General features: G+C 37.8%; 1 protein-coding gene across 2 annotated transcripts in view; it reads right to left on the bottom strand.

Moving 5' to 3' along the window:
* Positions 1–438: 438 nt before the first annotated feature.
* UBE3D (ubiquitin protein ligase E3D) overlaps positions 439–12,494 on the bottom strand; it is a 234,012-nt gene continuing 221,956 nt past the window's right edge. Inside the window, exon 10 of one of the 2 annotated variants that reach the window (XM_078447109.2) lies at positions 439–600. In XM_078447109.2, coding sequence (XP_078303235.2) covers positions 439–600 — 162 coding nt within the window. The remainder of the gene's footprint in view (positions 601–12,494) is intronic. The other variant, XM_078447113.2, reaches the window with a different exon arrangement.

The following is a 12,494-nucleotide window of genomic DNA, read 5'->3' on the forward strand; positions in this document are numbered from 1 at the left end:
TCAGTTTCCTTAAATTACTAAGAGAGCTCATTAAGATAAGAAAGATTTATCACCAGTTTAAAAAAAAAAAACATTTTGTGAGCTCATGAAAGCCTATAACAGGAATCATTTTCCTGAAATGTTTTTAAAACGTCCCAAGTATTTGGCTGGTAGCTTCTGGTATTGTACTACAGGGGAATGGCAAAGATACAGTTTTGAATATTGAAGTCAGATATTAGGTACTTCTCTGTTAGACATATCACTAAATTACTTTTTAAAAGATATTGTGCTTAGAATACTGTGACATACCTCCACACCACTATCCAGAGGCAATAAATACAAGTTCTTGCTTTGGATACATGTGACTTGTGGGGGTGGTGGGGCGGGGGGGGGGGGGGGAGGGTGGGGAGACAGAGGAGAGATAGAGAGAGAAAGAGAAGAAGAGAAATTCTTAAATTATCATTTTGGCAGTGGGCCTTGACTTTGAGGTGACCAGACTTTATTATAACTATAGTGCATAATTGTTCTTGGTTGCTTCAAAGTGTGGGGTGAAATCGACAGGTAAGCTTCTCTGAAGGAAAGTGATCTTGAGCAAATTTCAGTCAGTGTTGATCTCATTCCCTGAAAGGAGAGAAAGACTAATTAATAACATGGTCTTTTAAAATTTTTTTTTTCAACGTTTTTTATTTATTTTTGGGACAGAGAGAGACAGAGCATGAACGGGGGAGGGGCAGAGAGAGAGGGAGACACAGAATCGGAAACAGGCTCCAGGCTCCGAGCCATCGGCCCAGAGCCTGACGCGGGGCTCGAACTCACGGACCGCGAGATCGTGACCTGGCTGAAGTCGGAGGCTTAACCGACTGCGCCACCCAGGCGCCCCATAACATGGTCTTTTAAATAGAAACTCTGACAACTGTCCAATTTCATTATTCTAACAACCTCTTTCTCCACCTCCAAAGAACAATGAACAACTCTTATTAATTTTCATAAATACTGTACTATGCAATCAGGAAATAATTAATTTGGAGCTCTTCATCAGTAATGGGGGTGAAGTTCCTTAATGAACAGCCTCCCTTGAACTCAATGATGAGACCACTATTCCTGAAATATTTATTGGTATAAAACTACATCAGGGACAGAAAAAAGAAGCAATTTTTTAAAAACCAGGTCAAATCTTGAATAAGGTATGCCTGGTTGCTTGTCCTTTTTGGCACTGAAGGAATAAAATTCTAAAGAGTACTAGAACTTTAAAAAATACACCTAAATATTATTTTTGTTAAAAATCGTAGTTGCATTTTTATGCATCTTCTCTGTTATAGCATATTAAATTACACAAAGTTATACACGTATATAAAAAGACTTCCCTCAAGAAAACCAGCATCTAAGTCCTATTTACTCAACAGCAGCTCTATCAACATTTTGGGCTGTATAATTTTTTGTTGTGAAGGCTGTCCTATGCTTTGTGGAATGTTTAATGGCATCCCTGGCTCTCTACTCAACCTAAAAGCACCACCTCTTGCCCCAGTTATAACAGCCAAAAAAGTTTCAGACATTCAGGACGTACAGACAAATGTCTCCTGGAAATAAAATCACCTCTCGTTGAGAACTAATTGGATCTAAAACTCAAAAACCTTTAAGTACATAGTTTTCATAAGAAGGATACAACGATAGATTGAATAATAGCTAAGCATCAAGAGAGGTATCTAAATAGCTAGACAACTGGATGATCTAGTGGTTATGAGTCAGTTGGTTTAGGTTTATATCCTGGCTCTACCTTTTACTAACATGGGCAAGCTACCTGTCTCTTCTAAGTCTCAGTCTCTCCTCTACAAAATAGGGATAATAATAGAATTTACACATAGGGTTGTCTTGAAGATTGGACAAAATAAAGCACAGAAAGGTCTGGAATGATGTGGATCAACTACCATTACCATAGGTGGCCCTCAAACTTTTGTTGGATAGACTAGACCTATAAACATGTACCTACCATTCATATAGATAGACATTAACAAGTGCAAAATTTTTTAACGTTTTATTATTGAGAGACAGAGAGAGACAGAGCATGATCATGGGAGAGGCAGAGAGAGGGGGAGACACAGAATCTGAAGCAGTCTCCAGGCCCTGAGCTGCCAGCACAGAGCCCAACGCAGGGTTTAACTCACAAACCTCGAGATCATGACCTGAGCCAAAGTCAGATGTCCAACCTACTGAGCTAGCCAGGTGCCCCAATTTGACTGAGTATTTTAGTGCTAATGGAAATGTAAGCTTTGATTATGCATTGGTAGAATGCTGTTTACATTTTAAATAATATGTTTTATAACAAATACAACATGCTTAATCTCATGAGTTTTTCCTTTAGAGGAAAAGGACATACACTGACCCAGGAAAAATTCATCCAGAATGATCAAAATGGAGACATATCCTAGAAAAGTCATTGAATTTCCAAAATAAGTACAAAATTTTGGAAACAGACAGGCAAAAATATCAAGCAATAGATATGATGGGAGAAAAAAAATCAGACTGATCTAGATTTATCCATAGAATCCAATGCCAAAACCCAGCAAATCAATACCTATAACATTACCAAGAAAGAATTGTGAGCTGTGGAATTTATATGCAGTCAATCTATCTTTCATATTCTATAAAAGCTTCAGTCAAACCACTTAAAATATGTAAAAATTCAGGTAATATTGCCATGATTCTTCCTTAAGAAAACCATTAGATGACAAGTTTCATCCAACCAAAATACAGCTTGGGAAAGTAAGCAAGAGAATGATGATGAACAATTAATATATTTCATTATAAATCAAAGAAAGAATATTTTAACATGATACAACTATTTAAAATTGTGACAGGATTGTGAAAAAAGGTGGTAAGTTTTTTGATGGCCTCATCTTTAATACCTGGAAATCAAAGGATCTCAAAGGTAACAGAGTCAAATAATACAAACTTAAACATACTTAGCTACTCAAAGGGAGACACTAAAAAAGCTAGCAGTATTGATTGAAATAAGTTAATAAAGTAAAAGAAGAGAAGGGGAAGAGGGAACACACAAATTTCAGTATTGTATATAGTAGAAAACTACTAAGTACAGTCTAAAAACATGGAGGAACTAAAGATACTATATAAAACTATAATTAAAAGGTAACTAGAACAAATATGCAAACTTCTTAGTATCAAAAAAACTACACAGAGGCAAATTGAATGAAAACAGGCTACAAAGTAAAAGTCTCTTCAAAGTAGAAAAGATAGCATGAACTAAATTGACAGAACCCAGACCAAATATACAGGTCATATCGATAAAACTAAATGGCCTGCACTAACTGATGAAAGACAAAACCTGAGTCACAAATCAAAACCCAATTCTATATAGATGAAAACTTAAAGTGATTCAGAAAGTAAAAATAAAGAGATAGCATTAAAAAAATTTTTTTAATGTTTTTATTTCATTTTTGAGAGAGAAAGAAACAGAGCATGAGCAGGGGAGGGACAGAAAGAGAGGGAGACACAGAATCCAAAGCAGGCTCCAGGCTCTAAGCTGTCAGCACAGAGCCTGACGTGGGGCTTGAACTCACATATGGATATCATGACCTGAGCCAAAATGGGATGCTTAACTGACTGAGCCACCCAGGCGCCCCAAGATAGACCGCATTTAACAAGCAAAAGCAAATAAAAAGAGAGCAGGGCTTAGAATTTTAACTGTCAGAATGGAATCCAGAGCAAAAAGCATTAAACAAGACAAATAAATCTACTTGTAATGACACTATTAAACGAAATACAACTGCTACAAATATTTCTGTACCAAATAACAGCAGCATCAGAAATAGAGAAGAAATTATAGGAGATTCAAAGAAAAATACCAAGAAACACATTAGTAGTGAGAGATTTGAAGTCCTCTCTCTTTGTTGACAAGTTGTGTAGAGGAAAAATAAGTAGAGTTATAGAAGAATAAAATAAAGATTAACAACAGAGATCTAACTGATAAATATAAAGTTCTGCACCCTGGAAAACTGAGACTATATCTTCATTTTACATAAACATAAACATTCACAAAAATTTAACAACATATTAGACCCCAAAGATAACATTGTAAGTTGGGAAATGTAGAAATCACAATTCCATCTAGAAATAGTAAAACTCTCCCTTAAACCATTCTTGAGTAAAATAGTAACTAAAGGGGATCCTGGGTGGCTCAGTCAGTTGATTGTCCAACTCTTGATTTTGACTCAGGTCATGATCCCAGGGCCGTGGGATCAAGCCCCACATCGGGCTCTGTGTGGAGACTGCTTAAGATTCTCTCTCTCCCCCTCTGCCTCCCTCCTGTCCGTGCTCTCTCTCTCTCTCTCTTAAAAAAAAAAAAAAAAAAGAAAGAAAAAAAAAGTAACTAAAAAGCACAATTACAAATTTCTGGAAAACAATGTTTTAGGATGCTGCAACATATCAGAATGAGCGGTGCTGAGAGAAAAACTGATAGCCTTAAATGCCTATTTGAATAATAATAAAGGCAAAAGGCACAAGCATCCAACATTAAAAGTTATATAGAGATCAGCAAAATTGACAGAAGAAAAACATATAAAAGGAATTAATGAAGACTATATAATAGTAATTAATAAGTTAGAAACATACAGTAGAACTTATAAATAGATACAAAAACTCTTTTTATGAAGGAAGAGGAAGGATGAATAATTAAGTAACATCAAGAAACAAAACAAAGAAGAAAAATTGTATAAACAAAAAAGATGATAAAATGGAAATGCAAACAGAAGAATTTAAAGAATCACGAGATTCATTTTATTTTATTTTATTTTTTTATTTGTTTGAATTTACATCCAAATTAGTTAACATATTGTGCAATAATGATTTCAGTAGAATCCAGGGGTTCATCCCCTACATATAACACCCAGGGCTCATCCCTACAAGTGTCTCCTTAATGCCCGTTGCCCATTTAATCCATTTCCCCTCCAGCAACCCTCAGTTTGTTCTCTATCCTTAGGAGTCTCTTAAGGTTTGTCCCCCTCCCTCTTATTATATTATTTTTGCTTCCTTTCCTTTATGTCCATCTGTTTTGTATCTTAAATTCCACCAATGAGTGAAGTTCTATGACATTTGTCTTTCTCTGACTGACTGATTTCACTTAGCATAATATACTCTAGTTCCATCCATGTTGTTGCAAATGGCAAGATTCCATTCTTTTTGATTGCTGAGTAATACTCCATTGTGTGTGTGTGTGTGTGTGTGTGTGTGTGTGTGTACCACATCTTTATCCGTTCACCTGTCAATGGACATTTGGGCTCTTTCCATACTTTGGCTAACTTTGACTATTGTCAATAGTGCTGCTATAAACACTGGGTGCATGTGCTCCTTCAAAACAGCATACCTGCATCCTTTGGATAAATACCTAGTAGTGCAATTGCTGGGTCATAGGGTAGTTCTATTTTTAATTTTTTGAGGAACCTCCATACTGTTTTCCAGAGTGACTGCACCAGTTTGCATTCCTACCAGCAGTGCAGAAGGTTCCTCTTTCTCTGCATCCTTGCCAACATCTGTCCTTGCCTGAGTTAATTTTAGACATTCTGAATGGGATGAGGTGGTAACAAGATTCATCTTCATAGAATGTGGTGAATTCTATGGAAATCAATTTAAAAGCCTGTATGAAATAGATAACTTTCTAGAAAAGGCCGTTTACCAAAACTGACAAAGGAAATGGAAAATCTAAAGTAAACTAATTTCATTTAAAAAAAGAGAGAAATTGGGGCACCTGGGTGGCTCAGTCAGTTAAGCGTCCAACTGCAGCTCAGGTCATGATTGCCTGGTTTGCAAGTTCGAGTCCCATGTGGGCTCTCTGCTGACCACTCAGAGCCTGGAACCTGCTTCAGATTGTCTCCCTCTCTCTCTGCCCTTCCCCCTGCTCATGCTCTGTCTTGCTCGCTCTTAAAAATAAATAACATAAAAAATAAAATAAAAATTAAGAAATAAAATAAAATATGCAAAACACAAATTTCCACATGGCAAAGGCAAAACACAAGGGGGAAAAAGGTAAAAAAGAAAAACACACAACATATTTACACACATATCCCAATCGCTAATATTGCTAAATTAAAAGGAGCCTCTACAACTTGACATGTGAAAGACCAACAACTGAGGTTTAAAAGGCTATGAACAGTTCGCAGAGGAGAGAGTCAAAATGGCTCCTGGACATATGAAAAGAAGTTACTAAACCTGAATGCTAGGGCTCCTGGGTGGCTTAGTCGGTTAAGTGTCCAACTTCAGCTCAGGTCATGATCTCACAGTTGGTGAGTTGGAGCCACACATCGGGCTCTCAGCTTAGAGCTGAAGCCTGCTTTAGATTCTGTGTCTCCCTCCCTCTCTGCCCCTCCCCCACCCACGCTCTGTCTCTGTCTCTCTCTCTCTCTCTAAAATAAACGTTAAAAAAATTCATTAAAAAAATGCTAAATAAAACAACGAGATGATATTTTTCACTTGTACTGGCAAAGATCAAAAAGTGAGATAGCTCACTGGGCTGATAGGGGGAGGGAAAAGGCATTCTCATGCATTGCTGCTGGGAGGCCACATTCATTCAACCACCATGGAGGACTATTTAACAATAGCATAATTACAACAGTCCTTATCCTCCAACTCAGCAACTTCACTTCCAGAAATATATCCTACAGATAGATATATTACTGGCATCTCTGATGTGGTACTTACACAAAGGTACTTATAGTCACACAAAACTTAGCAAACATTTGCAAACAACCAAAATGGACATTAACAGGGAAATTATTAAACAAATTTTGGTAAATGCATACAATAAAATCAGAAAGAACAATAATGTACTAAAATGGAATGAGCTCCAAGATATAATGGTAAGAAAGGAAAGGAAGGTAAGAAGGGAGAGAGGGAGGGAGGAAGGAAGAAAGAAAAAAGTGGCATAGAACAGTGGTATAAAGTCAGGGTTCAATATTTGGGAATGGATGCACATATTTGTTTATATACACAGGCACACAAACTGTCTCTGGTGGATACATAAGAAACTGATTAGTTTCTCAGTTGGGGACAATGGTGGAAAAGAGATTTATCTTTCCCTATACAACCAAAAAATGCCTTTTGAACTTTTTATAAATCTATTTTTGAGTCTATAGGTTGGATTTGGTCTGTAGATTGCTAGTTTGAAATATCTTCATAATTGTTAAACTGAAAGTGATCATTTTTTTGTCATAAAATTACTTTGTCTAAATTTATCTAAATGCATTATAATAGTGGGATCAAGCAATTGGACTTTATCCCAATATGACAATTATTGCAATATAAGTACCATAACTCCTATGCCCCAAATTCCAAGTTTATTATAAAAATAAAGTATTTCACTATGTCTGAGATGGGATTACTCTATTACAGACTATATCATACAGGGCTTTGCTTGACAACCTTTCTATCTCTGACATGATAACTCTATAGTAAAGGTTGATTCATTTTGACTGAAAAAAAAATTAATCTGTCTTGTTAGAAGTTCAAGGAAGAAAAAAAGGAGAAAGAATAGGAGTCTGTTTTGCTCTGTTCATTTCTCAAGAGAAACATAAGCTACATTTGCTCATATTTGGGGATAAGTTTAAAAACATAAAGGCTAATAAACAGAAAGTAATCATATAAAAAGAGAAATAAACTCACCATATCTGACAGTACAATCTCAGAAGAAAATTTTTCTTTTTTTATCAGAAGGGTTAAGAAACAAAATCACCCTGAGTTAACTCCAAAGTACTCTATAGATTCAAATCTCTTTTGTCAGTCCCTGAATGGTCCGAATTTCTCAGATTTGAAGACTTTTTGAAATTTTTGTAATGTTTATAGTCAGCCCATAATTTCTTGCACACATCTGACTCCCAATTAAATCTGTAATGGATTCTGACCAAACTGATACTTCCTATTTTGAGTAATATTTAGTGCCGGGTCTAAAGAACCTACTGCAAATGATATCTACACATTGATCGCATTTTCAAGTTTTTCTTCCCAAAAGACTACTTCAGCCTCTCACCATATAAACTGAAGTTACCCACAGTCTTTATTGGACTGTTTATCCATGCACTCAGGGCTATTATTTCATATAAAAGGTTTTTGGTGAAACAAGAAGTATGTTCTCTTGAACCTTGCCCTTTAATTAGTGTAAGCTCCTTGGGGACTGATGCTCTGGCTTCATAGCAGGTAATAGAATGGGTCTAGAAAACAGTGCTAAAATTAAACATTCCTGCCAAATGTTTCAGGCAATCCTAAACCGTGAAATGCCTGCCAGCCCCCTGAGAAGATCAATAGAGCAACCACTGGACATATAAAGCAGAACCGCCCACTGCAAAGTCCACTTAATGAAAATCCACAATGGGCGATAGGTCTGCAATATAAGCACATTCTTACAGAATAGATTCCCTTTGTCTGTGCTTCTTCTGACTCCAGTGGATGGTCCAATGAGCAATTAGGCCTGCAAAAACTAACACCTACCAGACCCAAACTGATTAGATGGCCTCACATAAATAAGATTAGATTATTTTTAACTTCTTACCTTTAGGAATCACTAGAGTACTGATATTAAACACAAGTATTCTGGGGTCATCTTGAGCAATAAGGCTTTTTCATTAAGAAATTCAACTCCAATCAGCAAACATTTAGATTGGCTACTGTAGAAAAAGCACTTTGTCTTTTATCAACCAGCAAATTGATCCATGTCTTTTGGTTTGCTTCATTAAATTTAACGCACACGTATCGTACATTATTTTTAAGAGGGAAGACATGCTCAAGTGTCACCGGCTCTTCCTAATAAATCCATCAATACAGTGGGGTATGCTGTATCTACTTTGCAATTCTATACTACATTAGAATCTCTCTTTCAATAGCAAGTTATTTATCTTCCTAACAATCTATCAAAATAAATATCTCCTAAGGTACAGTATTATTAAATATTTTTCACAGCTGAAATTCCCCAACCCCCTTAGGCAGAATTAATAGCTTTTGTTCATACATATATCATGATGCTTCTCACATTTTTAATGGGTGCTGTTGTTGATGGATCTTTTATTACTACCAGATTGGGACCCCCCCCTGCAGGTGGACAACAGGTCTTATTCATCTCTGAATAAGTCCCAATAACTTGCACAGAGCCTCCCACAGTATGATGAATAAACAATGAAATCTTATAGCCAGAGGTTTTCAGTCCTGCTGGCTAATCTCCATAGCAATGCCGGGGTGGGGGTGGCAGGGCAGAGAGGGTGCAGGGTGTTGAAGCACTCTAAGACTATTTCCCCTGAGTTCTTCTCAACTCCATAGCCCTCATTCTCCTTCTCTCTTCAATTCCGTTGCTATTGTGACTACTAGATTCACAATATAAGTCTCTTCTGAGTGTGTCAGTTGCTGCACAGAATGGCAATTTAGACCCATAACAGTTCAATGTAGGGACAGACAGCCTATGGCACTGAAATGACAACACAGCGCCTAAAGTCCCTGGTGGTGACACATTGTCACACTGCCCACTGTATAGCCCTCTTTCATGTCTCTCCCTCAAAGTCTCTCTCTCTCAGTTTCTTCTCTGCTGCTCTCTTCTCTTCCCCGCTCCATTATTCCCATTTCCCTGCTTGTGCCCAGGATAGCCTATGGGCTAAAAATATCGCTGGGTACAGATGGAAAATGGCCAGCAGAGTGTTACCATTCATCTTTCATATGCCCAGGACAAAACTCATTAGTTGATTCTTAAGACTCTTCCCTGCAATCTCAAAATTCTGATACAGGGCTAGAGACAGCCATCAGCAATTAATATGAGTCTGTTAATCTCTAGGGAATTTTCACCTTTATGACAGTAGAAAGTATTAATTTATATAAACCTTAGTACTGACCTGACAAAAAAATATATATTCCTTTTCTTTAACCCCCACACCCAACCCCATTCTGATTGACTGGTAGTGGTTCTTCCAGAGCACTGGGTTTAAAATGATCAAGAAGTAGGCCCAAGAAGAAAAGGTATTATAAAGCATTAGCCACATCTTGCTAAGTGATCAAGAATCAAGAGCAGTGAGATACATACTAGTTATTTGCCCCATTTGCCTAACTCTCTCATCTGGTAAATTACTATTCCAATATTCTTGATGTAATCACCAGGGCTTGCAAAGTTTGTTTGATTCATTCAACAATTAACTGAATTTGAGTGGGACGTAATTAGAATTGAGTATGAGCCGGCACTATGCTAGACACTGGACACATAAAGATAACTAAACACAGTCCTTAATCTCAGGCAACAGAGTCTAGCTTCTCACAAATTGGGTTTGGTTTCAGCAAAACCAGCCAGTAGACAGGGTTGTCCATGTTCTTGCAGTTTAGGAAATGGCTTGCATCAAACCAGCCTTTTAATTGAACAAAGAAATCCTAACCTTGGATTCCCAAAAACCTCAACCACCAGAGGGGAGAGAAGGTGGAAATAGGTGAAATTGGTAAAGGGGATTAAGAGGTACAAACTTCCAGTTATTGAATAAATAAATCTTGAGGATGAAAGTGCAGCTTAGGGAATATAGTCAATAATACTTTAATAACTTTGTATGGTAGCATGGTAATTACAGTTATAGTGAGCATCTAGTAATGTGTATACTTGTTGAATCACTATGTTGTACACCCAGAACTATTATAATATTGTATGTCCACTAATCTTCAATTAAAAATAAAATAAACAAACTGTAACTGAAAGAAAAACCCCATTTACAATAAACTTCCACAATGTAAAGCAGGTGGAAAGAAGTCCAGTATATAGACCTATATAAAAAATAAAATACCAAAAAGAAAATGAAATTTTTTAAAAGCCCAAGCCAGTCAAAAGTATTCCAATGGGTCTCCCCAGATTTTCTAGTTACATTTGAAAGGGGCTGTGGGTACTTGTGTGGCTCAGTTGGTTGAGCGTCCAACTTCAGCTCGGGTCATGATCTCACAGTTTATGGGTTTGAGCCCCGCATCGGGCTCTGTGCTGACAGCACGGAGCCTGGAGACTGCTTTGGATTCTGTGTCTTCCTCTCTCTCTACCCCTCCTTCACTCATGGTATGTCTGTCTCTCTCTCTCAAAAATAAATAAACATTAAAAAAATTTTTTCATGTTTATTTATTTTTGAGACAGAGACAGACCATGAGCAGGGGAGGGGCAGAAACAGAGAGGAGACACAGAACTGAAACAGGCTCCAGGCTCTGAGCTGTCAGCACAGAGCCCGACGCGGGGCTCAAAGCCACTAACTGTGAGAACATGACCTGAGCTGAAGTCAGATGCTTAACCGACTGAGCCACCCAGGCGCCCCAACATTAAAAAAAATTTTTAAAGGGGCTTAGGGTCCATGATGAATGTTCAAAAACAAAATATTGAGTTTTGTCACTCCAAAGAATTTGAGAATCTGTAGATTCTTACTTAGACAGTACACGATACTGGTAACAACAGCTGAAATGAGGACAAACCTAGAGAAGTAACAGACTGAAGCAAAATGGTTCTGTACGGACATGAGTATAGGCCATGCAAGCAACTGACTGATTTTCCATAATAACCAGTTCAGGGTTAGGTATGAAAAACGTAGAAACTGTAACACTGACCCATCCATGCTGGGAGTCCCAACTAGTTGTCTGTGCTACAAAGGGCTGTTTCCTTGCAAGACAAGGACAGGACAGCAGCAGGGCAAAGAGGACAGGACAGAATGGAATATGGACAGTCTGGGCCCTCTGAGTTGAATACATACAGACCCTGTCCTCAGGGTCTCCTCTCCTCTCCTCTCTAGCAAGCCTCACGGTACCTTCAAATTCAGAATCCTTCCCAGCATTAGGATGCTGCTGTTTTCTAGATCTCAAAACCTTGTTTGTGATAAGACAGCCTTAGACATCTATTATATCAGCAATTTGGGGGTTTTCTTTCTTTACTTGTTTGGGTTAGATTTGTACATAGGCTTAAGAAAAGTCTCCTAGCTTTTTTTTAACCGGATATATGCAATATGTGAAATAAATAATTTTTACCTAGATACATTCCAACAAGAATTGGGGGATGGTGTGTTTTCCCCCACATCAGCGAAAAGACATCCAAGAATTAGTTTACTTGTAGCTGTGGGTCTGTACTCAAAGGCGAGACAGGCATCCTCCCTCCCCTTCTCCTTTGTTAAAATGAACCAGATCCACCTGACAAAGCTATTTCTCAAGGTGCAGTCCTAGACCACTCACCACAAAATCTACCTAGGAAATGCAGATTTCTGGGCTCCACATGGGAACTGTTAAGGGCGCAAAAATCTGCATTTTAACAAATTCACCAGATGATTCATAAAAGGACTGAAGTATAAGGATCCCTACGATTTTGGGGGTAACTGCTCAGTGGAAAAGGACCTTTCCCCTCTAGTCCTTCAAGGCACTTAAAATACATTAGCGAACATAGTCACATCGGTGTAGTAGCATTAGGATACTTCAAAGTTCAGATCACTGGAAAGTTCCCCAAAGTTGGCACGAGGCCACCACCTTCAGGCGGATGG

The sequence above is a fragment of the Panthera onca genome, chromosome B2 (assembly GCF_046562875.1).
Source record: "Panthera onca isolate mPanOnc1 chromosome B2, mPanOnc1 haplotype 2, whole genome shotgun sequence".
Classification (NCBI taxonomy): Eukaryota; Metazoa; Chordata; class Mammalia; order Carnivora; family Felidae; genus Panthera; species Panthera onca.